The sequence below is a fragment of the Carcharhinus amblyrhynchos genome, chromosome 23 (genome assembly GCF_965287045.1).
Source record: "Carcharhinus amblyrhynchos chromosome 23, sCarAmb.v2.hapA, whole genome shotgun sequence".
Taxonomy (NCBI): Eukaryota; Metazoa; Chordata; class Chondrichthyes; order Carcharhiniformes; family Carcharhinidae; genus Carcharhinus; species Carcharhinus amblyrhynchos.
This window is the reverse complement of record NC_137346.1, coordinates 451,783-472,591: the sequence shown is the minus strand read 5'-3', so window position 1 is coordinate 472,591 and position 20,809 is coordinate 451,783. Positions and strand designations below refer to the sequence as shown.

At 44.1% G+C, this 20,809-nt stretch overlaps 1 protein-coding gene across 1 annotated transcript in view; it reads left to right on the top strand.

Moving 5' to 3' along the window:
* Positions 1–2,239: 2,239 nt before the first annotated feature.
* Positions 2,240–20,809, top strand: part of LOC145357476 (integrin alpha-E-like) — a 453,795-nt gene continuing 435,225 nt past the window's right edge. The window contains exon 1 of the mRNA XM_080210848.1: positions 2,240–2,351. Coding sequence (XP_080066974.1) covers positions 2,312–2,351 — 40 coding nt within the window. The 5' untranslated portion in view covers positions 2,240–2,311. The remainder of the gene's footprint in view (positions 2,352–20,809) is intronic.

Here is a 20,809-nt window from a genome sequence, read left to right as displayed (position 1 = left end):
GACGTGGTTCCTATTTTCAAGAAAGGGAATAGGGATAGCCCGGGAAATTACTGACCGGTGAGTCTGACCTCAGTGGTTGGTATTTTGATGGAGAGGATTCTGAGGGACAAGATTTATGAACATTTAGAGAAGTTTAGAATGATCAGAAATAGTCAGCACGGCTTTGTCAAGGGCAGGTCGTGCCTTACGAGCCTAGTTCTTTGAAAATGCAACTGAACACATTGACGAAGAAAGAGCGGTGGATGTGGTTTACGTGGACTTCAGCAAGGCATTTGATAAGGTCCCCCATGCAAGACTTCTTGAGAAGGTGAGAGGGCATGGTATCCAAGGGGCTTTGGCCTTGTGGATCCAGAACTGGCTTGCCTGCAGAAGGCAGAGAATGGCTGTGGATGGGTCTTTTTCTGCATGGAGGTCGGTCACCAGTGGAGTGCCCCAGGGATCTGTTCTAGGACCCTTGCTGTTTGTCATTTTCATAAATGACCTGGATAAGGAAGTGGAGGGATCGGTTAGTAAGTTTGCCAACGACACGAAAGTTGGTGCTGTTGTGGATAGTCTGGAGGGATGTCAGAAGTTGCAGCGAGACATAGATAGAATGCAAGACTGGGCGGAGAAGTGGCAGATGGACTTCAACACAGATAAATGTGTAGTGGTCCAGTTTGGCAAGTCCAGTGGGATGAAGGAGTACGTTATCAAGGGTAGGACTCTTAGCAGTGTTGAGGAGCAGAAGGACCTTGGGGTCTGGGTCCATAGGACTCTTAAATTGGCCTCGCAGGTGGAGGATGTGGTCAAGAAGGCATATGGTGTACTAGCCTTCATTAATCAAGGGATTAAGTTTAGGAGTCGGGAGGTAATGCTGCAACTTTATAAGACCCTTGTCAGACCCCACTTGGAGTACTGTGCACAGTTCTGGTCGCCTCACTCCAAGAAGGATGTGGATGCTATTGAAAGGGTGCAGAGGAGATTTACAAGGATGTTGCCTGGATTGGGAGGCATGCCTTATGAAGATAGGTTGAGGGAGCTAAGTCTCTTCTCCCTGGAGAGACAAAGTTTGAGAGGCGACCTGATAGAGGTTTATAAAATGTTGAGAGGAATAGATAGGGTGGATTCTCGGAGGCTATTTCCCAGGGCTGAAATGGTCGCTACAAGAGGACACAGGTTTTAGGTGCTGGGGAGTAGGTACAGAGGAGATGTCGGGGTAAGTTTTTCACTCAGAGGGTGGTGAGTGAGTGGTATCAGCTGCCGTCAGTGGTGATGGAGGCGAACTCATTGGGGTCTTTTAAGAGACTTTTGGATGAGTCCATGGGATTGAGAGTTATAGATAGGCCTGGTAGGTATGGATATGATCGGTGCAACTTGTGGGCCGAAGGGCCTGTTTGTGCTGTAGTGTTCTGTGTGGCATTTTCCTAAATCTAGGTCTTTGCTGCTCTGACTTCACATACTGGAAACAGTTAAAATGCCTTGCCAGTGCGAATGTGTGGCTGTGAATATGGGTTATGAGTTTACATGGAGGAAGAGATATAGAGAAGGTTGGAGGAGACTGAACTCAGAGGAGAGACAACATGAAAGAGAGGTGAGAGGGGTGAAACAAGCTCAAAGGAGGAGGAATTACTAGAGGAGTAGCAGGACTGGTCAAATGATAAGTGGCACACTGTCACACTGCAAGTTATGGTGGTTGAGTGGTGAAGGATGTAGCCCAGGGCATTATGTAGATATAAGTTGTTGTTTTTGTTGTATTCACCACCGTTTAGCATCAACTGCTGTAGATATCAGTAAAAGCTAAAAATCAGAAATGTACAAAATACAAGAATTTACAACAGCTCATTAATCTGAAAAGAGAAAATGCTAATGTTACACGTAGAGATCATATTGCGTTTTATCGTGTTGTATTGTGTACTATTTTCTGATTTAGTTTCAAATGCCACAGTGAGGTGATATATTCTTTCGCATAAAAATAGAATGAAATTTTAACAGTTGCCATTTGTTTCCAATTGCGGCTGAAATGCTGTTAAAAACATTACTCCATGTTACAAATTATATTTCACGTTACTCACTGAGACTCCATCTGTTGTGGACAGATTATGGAGCTGACGTGTCTACCACATCCTTTAACATCAGCCTCATGCAATTGTGGTTTTCAAATTGTTGAATCTACATGAGAAAATATATGTAAACTCTTTGGTGGGGTAGGCTATTTGCTCATCGGTAGTCTCACCATCCATATTTGTCTGTTTAACTTGAATGCGCATTTTCCGTTGTGATTGCTGTGGGGAATTACTACAGTCTGTTACTGTCAGTATTTTCCAAGAGTAAAATGAGGAAACAGCTTGCACCTCTATTTTTCTTGCTGTTCTGTAAGTACACTTACATTAATTTGTGAAGATGGTGTTTGGTAACTTAAGTTTACTACATATTGTGACATTCTTGCTGAACAAGACTCACTGATGCAGCAAGCCACAGATAACAATATAAATTATTTAGAAATGCCTATAAAAGCATTGCTTTATTGTGTTTTTAAAAAATAAGTAAAATGACTATCTTTGGATTATTCAGTTTAATATTGTTTGTCAATTATTTAAATGAATAATTTTGTGAGACTTCTGCCCAGTGCAAATCTTGCTTCTCACAAGATTCTTACAGATAAGGGTACCATTTCTGAACAACAAACTTGGAGCAGAGATAAGGCTGGAATAAGACCCTGATCTATATTCACTGTGAACAAGTTTTTGCACTGAGTGGAGCCTTGCAGAGTTACCCCCTAAAGCTTATAACTTTGATAGTCACTTGTTTTACCAGAATTGTGGAAATAAAATTAAAAAATATCATTATTATTGTTTTAGGCATAAAAAAACCATCTAGCATGTTTGAATTGAATTGATTTATTATTGTCACATGAATTGAGATAAAGTGAAAAATATTGTTTCTTGTGCACTGTATAGACAAAACATACCTTTCATAGAGTACATAGCAGAGAAGGAAAGGAGAAGGTGCACAATATAGTGTTGCAGTTGCCAATAGGATGAAGAGAAAGACCAACTTATTGCATGATCGGACCATTCAAAAGTCTGATGGCAGCAGGGAACAAGCTGTTCTTGAGTCGGTTACTTTTAGCTTTAAATGTACTTTTGAAGTCATTGGTCTCATTAGTGTCATTCCGAAATAGTGCCATAGAGATTTGCAAACCTATCATGTCGGCGCCAGTCAAAGACAAACCACTAATTATTCTAATTGGGCCATTAAAGAAGTAGAAATGAGAGGTTTTGTGGATAGATTCATGGTGGCTTATTACATAGAAACTAGAAACAGGAGAAGGCCATTTGGCCCTTCAAAGCTGCTCCGCTATTCCTTATGATCATCAAATTCAATATCCTGACCCCCATCCCTTCCCGCCATTTTCTTGATCCGTTTAGTCCCAAGAGCTATTTCTAATTTCTTCTTGAAGTCAGACATTTTGGCCTCAACTACTTTCTGTGATAGTGAATTCCACACATTCACCACCCTCTGGGAGAAGAAATTTTTCCTTGTCTCAGTTGTAAAAGGTTTACCCCTTTATCCTCAAACTGCGATCCCTGGTTCTGGACCCCCGCCCCCTGCCAGCCATTAGAAACATCCTTTCCAAATCTACCATGTCTAACACTGTTAGAGTTTTATAAGTTTCTATGAAATCCCCTCTCACTCTTCTAAACTGCAATGAATATAATCCTAACCAACTTAGTCTCTCCTTATATAACGGAATCAGCTTGGTAAATCTTTGATGTACCTCCTCTGTAGCAAGGGCATCTAAAACTGCACACAGTACTCCAGGTGTGGCCTCACCAACGTCCTATACAATTGTAGTAAAGCATCTCTATCCCTCTCATTATGAAGGCCAACATACTATTTGCCTTCTTGACTGCCTGCTGTACCTGCACACGCTTTGTTTCTAGCAACTGATGCATGGACACTAAGGTCTCGCTGAGTATCCACCTCTCTCAATTTACACCCATTCAATTAATAATCTGTCTTCCAATTATTGCTACCAAAGTGGATAACCTCACATTTATCTACATTGTACTGCATCTGCCATTCAGATGCCCATGCATTCAACCTGCCTAAATCACATTGAAGCACCTCTGCATCCTGCTGAGATCACTCTCCCACATAATTTTTTACATCTGCTAATTTGGACTTAACATATGTAGTTTGCTCTTCCAAATCGTAATATATGATGTGTAATGTCATTCCCCCAATCCACCTAGACATCACATCCCTGCTAACCCCACTGACTGATCGCTACTCCCCCTCCCCCAGTAATCCCCAAAGTAGAGTATGCAGCTCTTCCTGCCTGTTTTCCCTTCATGCCTGCCCCCTCCCCTTAAGACCTGCCACTTGGCACTGCCCAGTACTTGATGGGCACTGCCAGATTTCTAGGCAGGCACTATCCAAGGGGCACTGCATCTCCTGCCCCTAAGCACCGGGGGTTTTCAATAGCCTCTGGCCCCACCAGCGAGGAAATCACATCAGATCTCCATTGGGATATTCGCCGCTGAGGCCCTCCACTGGCGAGGCCACTGAGGCAAAAGAATCTGGACATTTGTGCCCCGGGCTCACTAATCATTTTAACATGAGATACTAAATATTTAATGAACTTCACTCGCCCTTCCCTGGCGCCAGGTTGATTATGCTGGCAGATCGGGGCCAGTAAGATTGTGAAAAGCTGGAAATTGGGCACGAACCCAGTTTTTCACTTCGCCTGCGATTTATCGGCTCACCACACCGATCGACCAGCGTGATGAGCCAGTGAGGTCCCAAAGTAAAATTTATTTATTTATTCGTCACAAGTAAGGCTTACATTAACACTGCAATGAAGTTACTATGAAATTCTCCTAGTCGCCGCAGACCAGTGCCTATTCAGGTCAATGTACCTAACCAGCATGTCTTTCAGAATGTGTTCATTTTGAGTTTAAGTGTTCATTTTGAATTTATATGACGTAAACTTATATGACATAAATCCATGATTCTATATTGTGTTCTAATTGCAGTGAAAATAGCTTCTGTTTATTCACTATGGCAGAAAGCTTTTTCCTCTGCATTGGATGCAACAAAAAAACAAGCATTTATAAAGAGCTTGTGTGAGTAGCAAACCTTCTGTTTTCTGATTAAGGACATCTTACTGGTGAAACATTAGATGCAGGGTAAGTTCATGCTTTCATTGATTTTTATAAGGGAATGGCAGTGGCTAGAGGTATTATCACTAGACTATTAATCCAGAAACTCAGCTAATGTTCTGGGAACCTGGTTTCGAATCCCACCATGGCAGATGTTGGAACTTGAATTCAATAATAAAAGAAAATCTGGAACGATGACCGTGAAACCATGTCAATTGTTGGGAAAATTTATCCAGTTCACAAATGTCCTTTAGGGAAAGAAATCTACCATCCTGACCTGATCTGCCCTCCAGAACCACAGCAGTATGGTTGATTCTTGACCGCCCTCTGAAGTGGCTGAGCAATCGCTACAAAGTCTCAACAAAGAATAAAATCAAAGGACTACCTTGCATCGACCTAGACACCAAAGAAGACAACTGCAAAACAAACTGCCCTATCGACCCTGCAAAAGTTCTTCTTACTAATGTCTGGGGCTAGTGCCAAAATTGGGAGAGCTATCTCACAGATTAGTCAAGGAACAGCCTGACATAGTCATTCTCATGGAATCATACCTTACAGATAACATCCCAGACCATGCCATTACCATTGAGGGCCGAAGGGCCTGTACTGCACTGTAATGTACTGCGCTGTAATCTCTGGATATGTCCTGTCCCACCGGCAGGACAGACCCATCAGAGGTAGCAGCACAGTGGTATGCAGTCAGGAGACAGTTGCCTTGGGAGCCCTCAACATCGACTCTGGACCTCATGAAGTCTCATGGTTTCAAGTTATACATGGGCAAGGAAACCTCTTTCTGGCTACCATGTACTGTCCTCCCTCGGCTGATGAATCACTATTCCTCCATGTTGAACAACAGTTGTAGGAAGCACTGAGGGTGGCAAGGGCATAAAATCTACCCTGGGTGGGGCATTTTAATCTCTACCACAATCAGTGGCTCGGCAGCAGCACTACTAATCGAGCTGGTCAGGTCCTAAAGGATACAACCACTAGACTGGGTCTGCGCAGGTGGTAAAGGAACCAACGAGAGGGAAAAACATGAACTCATCCTTACCAATTGTCAGCTGCAGATGAATTTGTTCATGACTAGTATCAGTGGGAGTGACCACTGCGCTTGTGAAGATGAAGTCCCACCTTCACATTGAGAATAACCACCATTATGTTGTGTGACACTATTACCGTGCTAAATAGGACAAACTTCGAACAGATCCAGCAACCCAAGACTGGGCATTCATGTTAAAGCACATGGGATTGCAGATAATGTCTTGAGATGGATAGAAAGCTGGTTAGCAGATAGGAAGCAAAGAGTTGGCATAATGGGTCTTTTTCTGATTGGCGGTCAGTGACTAATGGGGTTCCACTGAGATCTGTGCTAGGACCCCAACTGTTCACATTATATATTAATGATTTGGAAGAGGGAACTGAATATATTACCTCCAAGTTTGCAGATGATATAAAGTTGGGTTAGAGGGTGAGCTGTGAGGACGATGCAGAGATGCTTCAGCGTGATTTGGACAGGCTGAGTGTGTGGGCATCTGCATGGCAGATGCAGTATAATGTGGATAAATGTGAGGTTATCCACTTTGGTAGCAATAATAGGAAGACAGATTATTACTTGAATGGGTGTTAATTCAGCGAGGTGCATACACAGCAAGACCTTGAAGTCCTTGTGCATCAGTCGCTAAAAGTAAATGCGCAGTAACAGCAGGCAGCAAAGTCAAATGGTATGCTGGCTTTCATAGCGAGAGTTAGGAGGGCAAGAAGAACAAAAGGTCAAAATGTTCTTGGCAGATAGAATTAAGGAGAATCCCAAGGCATTTTATACATATATCAGGAACAAGAGGGTAGCTAGAGAGAGAGTTTATCCACTTAAGGACAAAGGAGGGAAATTATGTGTAGAACCAAAGGAACTGGCTGAGATCCTTAATGAATACTTTGCATTGGCATTTGCAAAGGAGAGGGACACGTCGATTGATGGTGTCTTGGAGGGGTATGTAACCTTTAGAACAAGTCATCATTACAAGGGAGACAGCATTGGGTGAATTAAAAAGTATTAAGGTAGACCAATTACTGAGGGAGGCAAGAGATGAATGTTACACCGCTGTTTAAAAAAGGTAGCAGACAAAAGGCAGGGAATTCTAGGCCGGTTAGTTTAACGTTTGTAGTTGGAAAAATGCTAGAATCCATCATGAAAGAAGAAATAACGAGGCACCTAGAAAAGAATGGTTTGATCGAGCAGACGCAGCACGGATTCGTTAAGGGGAAGTCGTATTTGATGAACTTATTGGATTTCTATGAGGATGTGACTAGTGCGGTAGACAGAGGGGAACCAGTGGATGTGGTGTTTTTAGATTTCCAAAAGGCGTTTGATAAGGTGCCTCACAAAAGGTTGCTACAGAAGGTTAGGGTGCACAGAGTTGGGGGTAAGGTGTTAGCATGGGTGGAGGATTGGCTGTCTAATAGGAATGATGTGGGTATGCCGGCGTTGGACTGGCGTAAACACAGTAAAAAGTCTGACAACACCAGGTTTTAGTCCAACCTATTTATTTGATAATATTCTCACAAGCTTTCGAGGGGACAGCCTCTTCGTCAGGTGAATGGAGAGTTCTGGCCCAGAACTCTCCATTCACCTGACGAAGAGGCTGTCCCCTCGAAAGCTTGTGAGAATATAATCAAATAAATAGGTTGGACTAAAACCTGGTGTTGTCAGACTTTTTACTGTCTAATAGGAAGCAGAGAGTTGGTATCAATGGGTGCTATTCTGGTTGGCAGTTGGTGACTAGTGGAGTGCCGCAGGGATCGGTGCTGGGGCCTCAACTGTTTACCATTTATATAGATGATCTAGAGGAGGGGGCTGAGTGTAGGGTGATGAAATTTGCTGATGACAGAAAGATGAGTGGAAAAGCAAATTGCGTGGAGGGTGTGGAAAGTCTGCAGAGAGATCTGGATAGGCTGAGTGAGTGGGCGAGGACCTGGCAGATGGAGTATAATGTTAGCAAGTGTGAGGTTATCCACTTTGGCAGAAATAATAGTAGGCGGGATTATTATTTAAAAGGCAAAAAGCTGCAGCATGCTACGGTGCAGAGGGACCTGGGGGTCCTTGTGCACGAGTCGCAAAAACCCAGTCTGCCAGTGCAGCATGTGATCAAGAAGGCGAATGGAATGTTGGCCTTCATAGCGAGGGGGATAGAATATAAAAGTAGGGAGGCCTTGCTGCAACAAAACAGGGTACTGGTGAGGCCGCAGCTGGAGTACTGTGTGCAGTTTTGGTTGCCGCACTTGTGGAAGGATATATTGGCCTTGGAGGGAGTGCAGAGAAGGTTCACTAGGCTGATACCGGAGATGAGGGGGTTAGCCTATCAAGAGAGACTAAATAGACTGGGTCTGTACTCGTTGGAGTTTAGAAGGCTGAGGGGGGATCTTATAGAGACATATAAGATAATGAAGGGGATAGATAGGGTAGAGGAGATAGGGTAGAGGTAGAGAGATTCTTCCCGCTTAGAAAGGATAGCAGGACTAGAGGGCACAGCCTCAAGAATAGGGGGGGGGGCAGTTTAGATCAGAGTTGAGGAAGAACTTCTTCACTCAAAGGGTGGTGAATCTCTGGAATTCTCTGCCCGTTGAAGTGGTGGAAGCTACCTCACTGAGTATATTTAAGTCACGGGTAGATAGGTTTCTGATAGACAGGGGAATTAAGGGTTATGGGGAGAAAGCGGGAAAGTGAAACTGATCTACTTCAGATCAGCCATGATCTTATTGAATGGCGGGGCAGGCTCGAAGGGCTAGATGGCCTACTCCTCCTCCTATTTCTTATGTTCTGATGAAATTGCTGGGTCTCTAACAGAAATCTTTGTTTCTTCATTGGCTACTGCTGAGGTCCCGGATGGAGTGATAGCTAGCCAATATTTTCCCATTACTTAAGAAGGGTAGCAAGGATAACCTGGGTAATTATATGCTAGTGAGCTTTACGGTGGTGATAATCAAATTGTTGGAGAAGATTCTTCGGGATAGGATCGGTACACATTTTGATCTGAATGGTCTTGTTAGTGACAGACAGCATGGTTTTGTATGAGAGGGGTCATGAGGGAGGATAATTTAATAGACTTTCTTTGAGGAAGTGACAAAAATGATTGTGATATGTATAAATGACTTGGAGGAAAATGTAACTGGATTGATTAGTAAGTTTGTGGACATCACAAAGGTTGGTGGATTTGCAGAAAGTGACGAGGACCATCAGAGGATACAGCAAGATATAGACTAGTTGGAGACTTGGATGAAGAGATGGCAGATGGAGCTTAATCCAGACAAATGTGAGGTAATGCATTTTATACGGTCGAATACAGATAGGAAATATACAGTAAATGGAAAACTCTTAAGAGTATTGATAGGCAAATGAATCTGGGTGTACAGGTACACAGGTCACTGAAAGTGGAAATGTAGGTGGAGAAGATAGTCAAGGAGGCATACAGCATTCTTGCCTTCTTCGGCTGGGATATTGAGTTTAAAAATTGGCAAGTCATGTTGCCGCGTTATTGAACCTTAGTTAGGCTGCACTTGGAATATAATGTTTAATTCTGGTCACCACACTGCCAGAAGGATGTGGAGGCTTTGGAGAGGGTACAGAAAAGATTTACCAGGATGTTGCCTGGTATTGAGGGCATTAGCTATAAGGAGAGGTTGGAGAAACTTGGTTTGTTCTCACTGGAATGACAGAGGTTGAGGGGAGACCTGATAGAACTTTACAAGATTATGAGAGGCTTGGACAAAGAGGATAGTCAGAAGCTTTTTCCCTGGGTGGAAGAGTCAATTACTAGGGGGCATAGGTTTAAGGTGCGAGGGGCAAGGTTTAAAGGAGATGTATGAGGCAGATTTTTTACACAATAGTAGTGAATGCCTGGAATTCGTTGCCGGGGGAGGCTATTGGAAGCAGATACGGGCACCTTGACAAATTCATGAATAGGATGAGAATAGAGGGGTGTGGTCTCTAGAAGGGTAGGGAGTTTTAGTTCTGTTGGACAACATGATCGATGCAGGCTTGGATGGCCAAAGGGCCTGTTCCTGTGCTGTAATTTTCTTTGTTCTTTGTTCTTTGTTCTAGAACTTAACTTTTAGTCTGAATGAAAGCACATGCTTTTCTCATAAAGAACAAAGAACAGTACAGCACAGGAAGCAGGCCCTTCGGCCGTCCAAGCCTGTGCCGCTCATTGGTCCAACTAGACCATTCGGGAGTTAGTGGTAGGGGATGGGGATATGGCTAAGGTCTTGAATAGCTTTTTTGTTTCTGTCTTCACGGAGGAGGACGTGAATAATTTGCCGGGTGTTAGCGATGGAAAGGTGGTAGGACTGGAGGGTCTTAATGACATTACTGTTACTAGAGAGGTGGTGCTCGACAGACTGGAGGGGCTGATTGTGGACAAGTCCCCAGGACCGGATGGAATGCATCCGAGGGTTCTGAAAGAAATGGCGGAGGTTATAGTGGATGCCTTGGTGGTTATTTTCCAGACGTCGCTGGATTCCGGGGAAGTGCCGGAAGATTGGAAAACGGCTAATGTTACGCCGTTGTTTAAGAAGGGTGCCAGGCAAAAGGCGGGGAATTATAGGCCGGTTAGTTTAACGTCTGTGGTAGGTAAAATGTTAGAATCCGTCATTAAGGAGGAAATTGCGAGGCATCTTGAAGGGAATTGCTTGATAGGGCAGACGCAACACGGTTTCATTAAAGGGAAGTCGTGTCTGACAAATTTACTGGAGTTCTATGAGGATGTGTCTAGGGCAGTGGATAGAGGAGAGCCGGTGGATGTGGTCTTTCTGGATTTTCAGAAGGCGTTTGACAAGGTACCTCACAAGAGGTTATTGCAGAAGGTCAGGGGACATGGAGTTGGGGGTAGGGTGTTAGCGTGGATAGAGGATTGGTTGTCAAATAGGAGGCAGAGAGTGGGGGTCAATGGGTGCTATTCGGATTGGCGGTTGGTGACTAGTGGAGTGCCCCAGGGGTCGGTGCTGGGGCCTCAGCTATTTACCATTTATATAGATGATCTGGAGGAGGGAACCGAGTGCAGGGTGTCGAAATTTGCTGATGACACCAAGATTGGGGGAAAGGCAAATTGTGCGGAGGGTGTGGAGAGTCTGCAGAAGGATCTAGATAGGCTGGGCGAATGGGCCAGGAAATGGCAAATGGAATTTAATGTTGGCAAATGTGAGGTGGTCCACTTTGGTAGGAAGAATGGTAGGAAGGACTATTACTTACGGGGCGAAAAACTGCAGCAGGCGACGGTGCAGAGGGACCTCGGGGTCCTTGTGCATGAGTCGCAAAAACCCAGCTTGCAGGTGCAGCAGGTGGTCAGGAAGGCGAATGGGATGCTGGCCTTCATAGCGAGGGGGATTGAATATAAAAGTAGGGAGGTCTTGCTGCAGCTGTATAGGGCATTGGTGAGGCCGCAGCTGGAGTACTGTGTGCAGTTTTGGGCGCCGCATCTGCGCAAGGATATTTTGGCCCTGGAGGGAGTGCAGAGGAGGTTTACTAGGCTGATACCGGAGTTGAGGGGATTGAGCTATGAGGAGAGGCTGAATAAACTAGGCTTGTACTCGTTAGAGTTTAGAAGAATGAGGGGAGATCTCATTGAGACGTATAAGATGATGAATGGGATGGATAGGATAGAGGTGGAGAGACTCTTCCCGCTCAAAAAAGACAGTAGGACTAGGGGGCACAGCCTCAAGATAAAGGGGAGGCGGTTTAGAACGGAGTTGAGGAGGAACTTCTTCACTCAAAGGGTGGTGAATCTCTGGAATTCTCTGCCCGTTGAAGTGGTGGAGGCTGCCTCGCTAAATATTTTTAAGACGCGGGTTGATGGGTTCTTGATAAGAGAGGGGATTAAGGGTTATGGGGAGAGGGCGGGAATGTGGAACTGAGCCACGACAGATCAGCCATGATCTTATTGAATGGCGGGGCAGGCTCGAGGGGCTAGATGGCCTACTCCTGCTCCTATTTCTTATGTTCTTATGTTCGTTTGTATCCCTCCATTCCCAGTCTGCTCATGACAGAAGAAATTGAATGATAGAAGTTATTGTTGAGTTGAATGAATATTGGTGACTTTGTAACAATAATCTGTATAAGGTTCCAAAAGAAATCCGGGAAATTATAGGCCAATAAGTTTGATGTTGGTGGTATGCAAGTTATTGGAAGGTGTGATAAGGGATAGGATCCACAAATATTTGGATAGACAGGGACTTATTAGGGAGAGTCAACATGGCTTTGTGCGTGGTAGGTCATGTTTGACCAATCTATTAGAGTTTTACGAGGAGGTTACCAGGAAAGTGGATGAAGGGAAGGTGGTGGACGTTGTCTATCTGGATTTCAGCAAGGCCTTTGACAAGGGCCCTCATGGGAGGTTAGTTAGGAAGGTTCAGTCGCTAGGTATACATGGGAAGGTTATAAATTGGATTAGACACTAGCTCAATGGAAGAAGCCAGAGAGTGGTTGTGGAGGATTGCTTCTCTGAGTGGAGGCCTGTGACTAATGGTGTGCACAGTAAAAAGTCTGACAACACCAGGTTTTAGTCCAACCGATTTATTTGATAATAGACTCACAAGCTTTCGGGGTTAGTCCCTTCGTCAGGTGAATGGAGAGTTCTGGCCTCAGACAGAGCATATAAAGCACAGATAGTTTAGAAATTACTGATTAGAGTGCGAATCCTTACACCAAACCTGCTGTTCAAGACCTGAAGTGTCAGCCACTTCAGGTCTTGAACAGCAGGTTTGGTGTAAGGATTCGCACTCTAATCAGTAATCTCTAAACTGTCTGTGCTTTATATGCTCTGTCTGAGGCCAGAACTCTCCATTCACCTGACGAAGGGACTAAACCCGAAAGCTTGTGAGTCTATTATCAAATAAATCGGTTGGACTAAAACCTGGTGTTGTCAGACTTTTTACTGTGTTTACGCCAGTCCAACGCCGGCATACCCACATCATGACTAATGGTGTGCTTCAGGGATCAGTGTTGGGTCCATTGTTGTTTGTTATCTATATCAATGATCTGGATGATAATGTGGTAAATTGGATCAGCAAATTTGCTGATAATACAAAGATTGGAGGTGTGGTGGACAGTGAGGAAGGTTTTCAAAGCTTGCAGGGGGATTTGGACCGACTAGAAAAACGGGCTGAAAAATGGCACATGGAATTTAACACAGACAAGTGTGAGGTATTGCACTTTGGAAGGACAAACCAAAGTAGGACGTACAGGGTAAATGGTAGGACTCTGAAGAGTGCAGATGAACAGAGGGATCTTGGAATACAGGTACAGAATTCCATAAAAGTGACATCACAGGTGGATAGGGTCGTAAAGAGTGCTTTTGGTACATTGGCCTTTATAAATCGGAGTATCGAGTGTAAAAGTTGGAGTGTTATGGTAAGGTTGTATAAGGCATTGGTGAGGCCGAATTTAGAGTATTGTGTACAGTTTTGGTCACCTAATTACAGGAAGGATGTAAATAAGGTTGAAAGAGCGCAGAGAAGGTTCACAAGGATGTTGCCGGGACATGAGAAGCGGAGTTACAGAGAGAGATTGAATAGTTTAGGACTTTATTCCCTGGAGCATAGAAGAATGAGGGGAGATTTGATAGAGGTGTATAAGATTTTGATGGGTATAGATAGAGTGAATGCAAGCAGGCTTTTTCCACTGAGGCTAGGGGAGAAAAAAACCAGAGGGCATGGGTTAAGGGTGAAAGGAGAAAAGTTTAAAGGGAATATTAGGAGGGGCTTCTTCACGCTGAGAGTGGTGGGAGTGTGGAATGAGCTGCTGGATAAAGTGGGGGTGTGGGGAGGAAGGAGGGGGGTGTGGGGAGGAAGGGTGAGAGGAAGGAGGGGGGTGTGGGGAGGAGGGGTGAGAGGAAGGAGGGGGTGGGGGGAGGAAGGAGGGGGGACCCAAAAGCCTCAGCCCCTGAATCTGCACAACAGGTTTGAGATTCTTGCTCCCAGTGTGGACAAGAACGAGGGCTGCAAAGTGGACGAGCAAACTGCCCACGTTACGGTGGTGCAGACAGAGGTCAAAGCAGATGAAGTAAAGAGAAATTTAGTGGTAATTGAGGATAGTGTAGTTAGGGGCATAGACACGGTCCTTTGTGTCAAGGATAAAGAATACCAAAGGGTGTGTTGTCTGCCTGGTGCTCAGGTCCAGGGGTGGGGGAAATTACAAAATCTAAAGTAAAGGAGAGGGTACGTGTGCAGGTAAATGTTGAGGATATTCCACTAATTAAAGGAGTAGGGGACATGAGGGAGGTTCGTAGCGTTCCTACAGATGAGGTCCAGACAAAGGCTGGTATAAAGACACTTTACCTGAATGCACGATGCATTTGGAACAAAGTGAATGAGCTGATGGCGCAAATCAGCACAAATGGATATGATCTAGTGGCCATTATGGAAACAGGGTTGCAGAGTGACAGGGACTGGGAACTGAATGTCCAGAGGTATCAGGTGTTTAGGAAAGATAGACGGGAGGAAAAAGGGGGTGGGGTAGCTCTGTTAATTAAGGATAATATCAGGGTGGTAGTAAGAGAAGATATAGGCTCAAAAGAGCAAAACATGGAATTGTTGTGGGTGGAGATAAGGAATAGTAAGGGGAGGAAGATGCTGGTGGGTGTGGTCTATAGGCCCCCAAATAATAACTTCGAGGTGGGGCGGGCTATAAACAAGCAAATAATTGATGCGGGCAAAAACGCAACAGCGATAATTATGGGGGATTTTAATCTGCATATGGATTGGATGACCCAAGTCGGACGCGGTGGACTTGAGGAAAAGTTCTTGGAACGCTGTCGGGATAGTTTCCTTGAACAGTATGTTACAGAACCTACGAGGGAGCGAGCTATCTTAGATCTGGTGTTGTGTAAAGAGGCAGGTAGAATTAGGGATCTTCTTGTGAGGGATCCTCTTGGGACGAGTGATCATAGTGTGGTTGAATTTCTAATGCAGGTGGAGGATGAGGAAGTGGGGTCCCGAACCTGTGTCCTCTGTTTGGACAGAGGAGAGTATGCTAGGATGAGAGCGGAATTGGCAAATGTAGATTGGGGGCGCAGATTGGTTGGTAGGACGGCTGAGGAACAGTGGAGGATTTCTAAGGAGATCTTTTTTGGTACTCAGCAGAAATATATTCCGATGGTAAAGAAGGACTGTAGGAGAAGGGATAACCAGCCATGGTTATCGAAGGAAAGAGAGGAGAATATTAAATTAAAAGCTGATGCGTTCAGAGTGGCTAAAAATAGAGGGCGATTAGAAGATTGGGAAAGATTTAAAAAACAACAAAGAATGACTAAGAAGTTGGTAAAGAAAGGAAAGATAGAGTCTGAAGCTAAACTAGCTCTAAATATAAAAAATGACAGTAAAAGTTTTTACAAATATATAAAGAAGAAGAGACTGGCTCGAGTAAATGTTGGACCGTTGGAGAACGAGAGGGGGGATTTAGCGGTGGGCGATGAGGAAATGGCTAAGGCTTTAAATAAGCTTTTGTGTCGTTCTTCACGGAGGAGGACACAAATAGTTTGTCGGATATTAAAGATAGAAGGATGGTAGGAGATGAGGTCCTTAATACGATTACTGTCACTAGAGAGGTAGTGCTTGATAGAGTAATGGGACTGAAGGTAGACAAGTCCCCGGGACTGGATGGAATGCATCCCAGGGTTCTGAAAGAAATGGCAGAGGTGATAGCGGATGCCTTAGTAATTATTTATCAAAAGTCGCTGGACTCCAGGGAAGTGCCGGAAGATTGGAAAATGACTAATGTTACGCTGCTGTTTAAAAAAGGTAGCAGACAAAAGGCAGGGAATTATAGGCCGGTTAGTTTAACATCTGTAGTTGGAAAAATGCTAGAATCCTTCATCAAAGAAGAAATAGCAAGGCACCTAGAAAAGAATGGTTTGATCAAGCAGACACAGCACGGGTTCGTTAAGGGGAAGTTGTGTTTGACGAATTTATTAGATTTCTATGAGGATGTGACTAGTGCGGTAGACAGAGGGGAACCGGTGGATGTGGTGTTTTTAGATTTCCAAAAGGCGTTTGATAAGGTGTCTCACAAAAGGTTGCTGCAACAGGTTAGGGTGCACAGAGTTGGGGGTAAGGTGTTAGCGTGGATAGAGGATTGGTTGTCTAATAGGAAGCAGAGAGTTGGTATCAATGGGTGCTATTCTGGTTGGCAGTTGGTGACTAGTGCAGTGCCGCAGGGATCAGTGCTGGGGCCTCAACTGTTTACCATTTACATAGATGATCTGGAGGAGGGGGCTGAGTGTAGGGTGACAAAATTTGCTGATGACACAAAGATGAGTGGAAAAGCAAATTGCGTGGAGGGTGCAGAAAGTCTGCAGAGAGATCCGAATAGGCTGAGTGAGTGGGCGAGGACCTGGCAGATGGAGTATAATATTAGCAAGTGTAAGGTTATCCACTTTGGTAGAAATAATAGTAGGAGGGATTATTATTTAAAAGGTGAAAAGCTGCAGCATGCTATGGTGCAGAGGGACGTGGGGATCCTTGTGCACGAGTCGCAAAAACCCAGTCTGCAGGTGCAGCAGGTGATCAGGAAGGCAAATGGAATGTTGGCCTTTATAGCGAGGGGGATAGAATATAAAAGTAGGGAGGTCTTGCTGCAACTGTACAGGGCACTGGTGAGGCCGCAGCTGGAGTACTGTGTGCAGTTTTGGTCGCCGCACTTGCGGAAGGATATATTGGCCTTGGAGGGAGTGCAGAGAAGGTTCACTAGGCTGATACCAGAGATGAGGGGGTTAGCTTTTGAAGAGAGATTGAATAGACTGGGTCTGTACTCGTTGGAGTTTAGAAGGCTGAGGGGGGGATCTTATAGAGAAATATAAGATAATGAAGGGGATAGATAGGGTAGAGGTAGAGAGATTCTTCTCGCTTAGAAAGGATAGCAGCATTAGAGGGCACAGCCTCAAAATAAGTGGGGGGGCAGTTTAGATCGGAGTTGAGGGGGAACTTCTTCACTCAAAGGGTGGTGAATCTCTGGAATTCTCTGCCCGTTGAAGTGGTGGAGGCTACCTCGCTGAATATATTTAAGTCATGGGTAGATAGGTTTCTGATAGACAAGGGAATTAAGGGTTATGGGGAGAAAGTGGGAAGTGGAACTGATCCACTTCAGATCAGCCATGATCTTATTGAAAGGCGGGGCAGGCTCGAAGGGCTAGATGGCCTACTCCTGCTCCTATTTCTTATGTTCTTATGTAAATGCGGGTTCACTTTTAACATTTAAGAAAAACTTGGACGGGTTCATGGATGAGAGGGGTGTGGAGGGATATGGTCCAAGTGCAGGTCAGTGGGACTAGGCAAAAAATGGTTCGGCACAGACAAGAAGGGCCAAAAGGCTTGTTTCTGAGCTGTAATTTTCTATGGTTCTATGGTATACTAAAATATTATGTCGGGCCTGTAATGGATTATGGATATGAAGTTTGGAACGTCAGGAAGAAAGGAAAAATCCGCAGCTTCGAAATGCGGTGGTCAAGGACGATCCTAAGGATAAGCTGGAAGGGCAAAAGAACTAACAGAAGTATTGAATGAGATTGGAAAATAAGACTACTTTTAAATAATGTCAAGATAAATGTAATTATTTTCACACATTGAAGGATTAATGGTAGAAGAGCACAAGGCCAACAGTGAAGCAAGATACACCTTTTAAGATTGGTTTAACCAGAACTCCAACAATCAGAGCATTCATCAAAAAGTTTGGAGGATCATGGTGACCGACACCAGCATGGCACTGCGTAACTACACATCAGTTGGTAGAACTTGGTTATTAAAATAGGATCACTTGGTGTAAAGAAAATGATCACAATGAGAAACTCCTTTATATATTCTTGTAAACATTATGACAAACATTGTAGACTTTGTTCATTATCTTTTTAAATAAGATGTAATCGTTGGTGAAATGTATTTCTTTTACTGTGATTTCATTGCTTTGAGGATATGCTAACATTGTGAATTGACATCTTGTATAGAATGAAGCAGTTTTAATTTCACAGCGGAATTGAAAGTAGTAACAGAAATGTTCAATTCTTACTGGATATTAGACTTTTATTTTTCACCTATTTTTGCGGTTTACTTCATTCTGGGGTAAATTGATGTTTTCATTGGGCCGGCTGCAGAGAAGGGCTTACTCTTAAAAAGACAAAATGATAAGCATGCCAAAGATAGTTCAACTCCATCATTTTCACATTTTGAGAACTTTGCTTGATTTTTTTAAAGACTTTACAGCATTGTGTAGCTGTCTGGAGCTTCCGAGAATACACAGTTCTATTTAAAATATCACCAAATATGGAAATGACTGAGAAAAATGACTTACATTTTACAGCATCTAAAGCAGAAATTGTTGGTCTCAGTCTGTCAGTTTCATCCACCTCATTAACCTCAAATGCTGCTGTTGCCAGACTGAATCTATTCTGCAAACAAGCCACTTCCCCACTCATCAGACATGAGGTTTTTAGTTTTGTATGTTTTCTATGAGAGGAACTGTAACTTTAAACATGTTGTATGGTTAAGATTTTAGATTTGCAATACTGACAGTAAGAAAGTGAATGATACCAGGTTCCACGCCACAGCAGTTATTTTATTCAATAATGCTGAATTTATTTCAGTATCACTAGGTGGATTTGATATTTAAATATAAGTTTGCACTCCTTTTTTCCTATTTCCTGCAAAATAACACCCATGTCCAACATCCAAAATATGCAACTCTCTGAATATGAAATGTGACTGAAAATGGCAGACCATCTGAAACAATAGCCTCACTAGGGATGAGGTGTATTGGCATGTAAAGAGAAAAAGATTGACAACAGTGAATGTAAGCGCCTTACAGCCAGGAATGGGAGAATTCATAATGGCAAATAAAGAAATGGCTGAGGAACTAAATTCCTACTTTGCTTCAGTCGTCAAAAAGGAAGACATGAATAATGTACTAGAAGTTCTGAGAAAAACAAGTTTTAGTGAGGAACTGAAGGAAATCAGCATTGGTAGAGAAATGGTTTTGGGGAAATTGATGGGATTGAAGGTGCATGTATCTCAGGTCCCGATAATCTTCATCCTAGAGACTTAGAGAACTGGTTTTGGAAATAATAAATCCATTGATGGTTATTTTCCAAAATTCTTTAGATTCTGGACTGGTTCGTACAAATTGGAGGGTGTAAGCCCGCTATTCAAAAAGGGCGGTAGAGAGAAAACAGGAGACTATAGACCAGTGAGCCTAACTTCAGTACTGGGGAAGTTGCTAGAATCTATTATCAAGGATTTCATAACTCAGCATTTGAAATGCCGTGGTATAATCAGACAAAGTCAGCATGGATTTACAAAAGGGAAGTCATGCTTGATGAATCTATTCTTTAAGGATGTGATTAATATAGTTGACCAAGGAGAAACAGTGGATGTGGTGTATTTAAACTTTCAGAAGGTTTTCAACAAGGCCTCATATAACAGACTACTATGTAAAGTTAAAACTCATGGGATTTCAGATAATGTCTTAAGATGGATAGAAAACTGGTTAGCAGATAGGAAGTGTAGAGTTGGTATAAGTGGATCTTTTTCTAATTGACAGGAAGTAACCAGTGGGAATCACAGGGATCTGTGCCAAGACCCCAACTGTTCACATTATGGGGGCAATTCTCCCAGCCACAGCGTTGCGTTGGCTTCCGCGAGTCTCTGGATGCCAGATTTCTGGTGCCGTTACTCTGCACCAGAAATCGTTGCGGAACTGTATAAATTATGCTAACGCTTATTAGCATATGATTAGCGGGTCCAGGATTATAGTCTCCAGGCCAGCCAGCCTCTCCCCTCTTGCAAGAAGTGTTTAACTGCAGCGTGGTTTACAATAGTTCCCCACTATTGGGGAACTGGTGGTCTGACCCCACTGGAGTGAAGGTAGGCCATTGAGGCCCCTCAGGAGATCAGGGGTAAAGGTGGAGGTGTTGCCACCTGGGCATTGCTAGCTTGGCAGTGGCCCCCTGGCACTGCCCAAGGGGCAAAGTGGCAATACCCAGAGGCCAGAGGGGCAGGGTCTATAGAGGCAGGATCCTTGGTGGTGTGAAGGGGGTGATCAGTGAGGGTGTGGTATTCCACTGCCACTGTGCACTCAGCAGTGAAAAGGGAGGGAGGCCAATGTTTGGCAGTGGTCATCGGGGTGGAGGGTCGGTCTGCCAGGGGAGTTGAGGCTGTGCGGAGCACCAGGACTGTGGGGAGTGGGGGTCGGGGCTGCAGGTAGTGGGGGGAGGATCAGGAGTGGTGGAGAGGGTGGGAATTGAGGCTGGCCCAAAGGACCAGTGATTGGAGTGGGGGGGATAGATGGGGCAGCATTGCGGGATCGTAGCGCTGGCCAGCGATCGGGAGATTTCCAATGCTGTTAGCAGCACCGGGCTACTGTGCATGCACTGATCTCCGCTATGACAGATCAGCACATGAGCGGAGGTCCACTCAGCGTTATGCTGCTGACCTCTCCAGCAGAAGTAGGGCGTGGCCACTGATTTTTAATGAGATTCAAGCTAGTGTACTCTACAGTGCACAGAGTATGGAAGATTCATTTTGAAACTCCCGCTGAAAAATGTTTTTACATGAATTCGACACTTGGAATTTTTTTGAGAGAATCTCGCCCTACATATTAGTGATTTGGAACAAAATGTCTTATCTCCAGATTT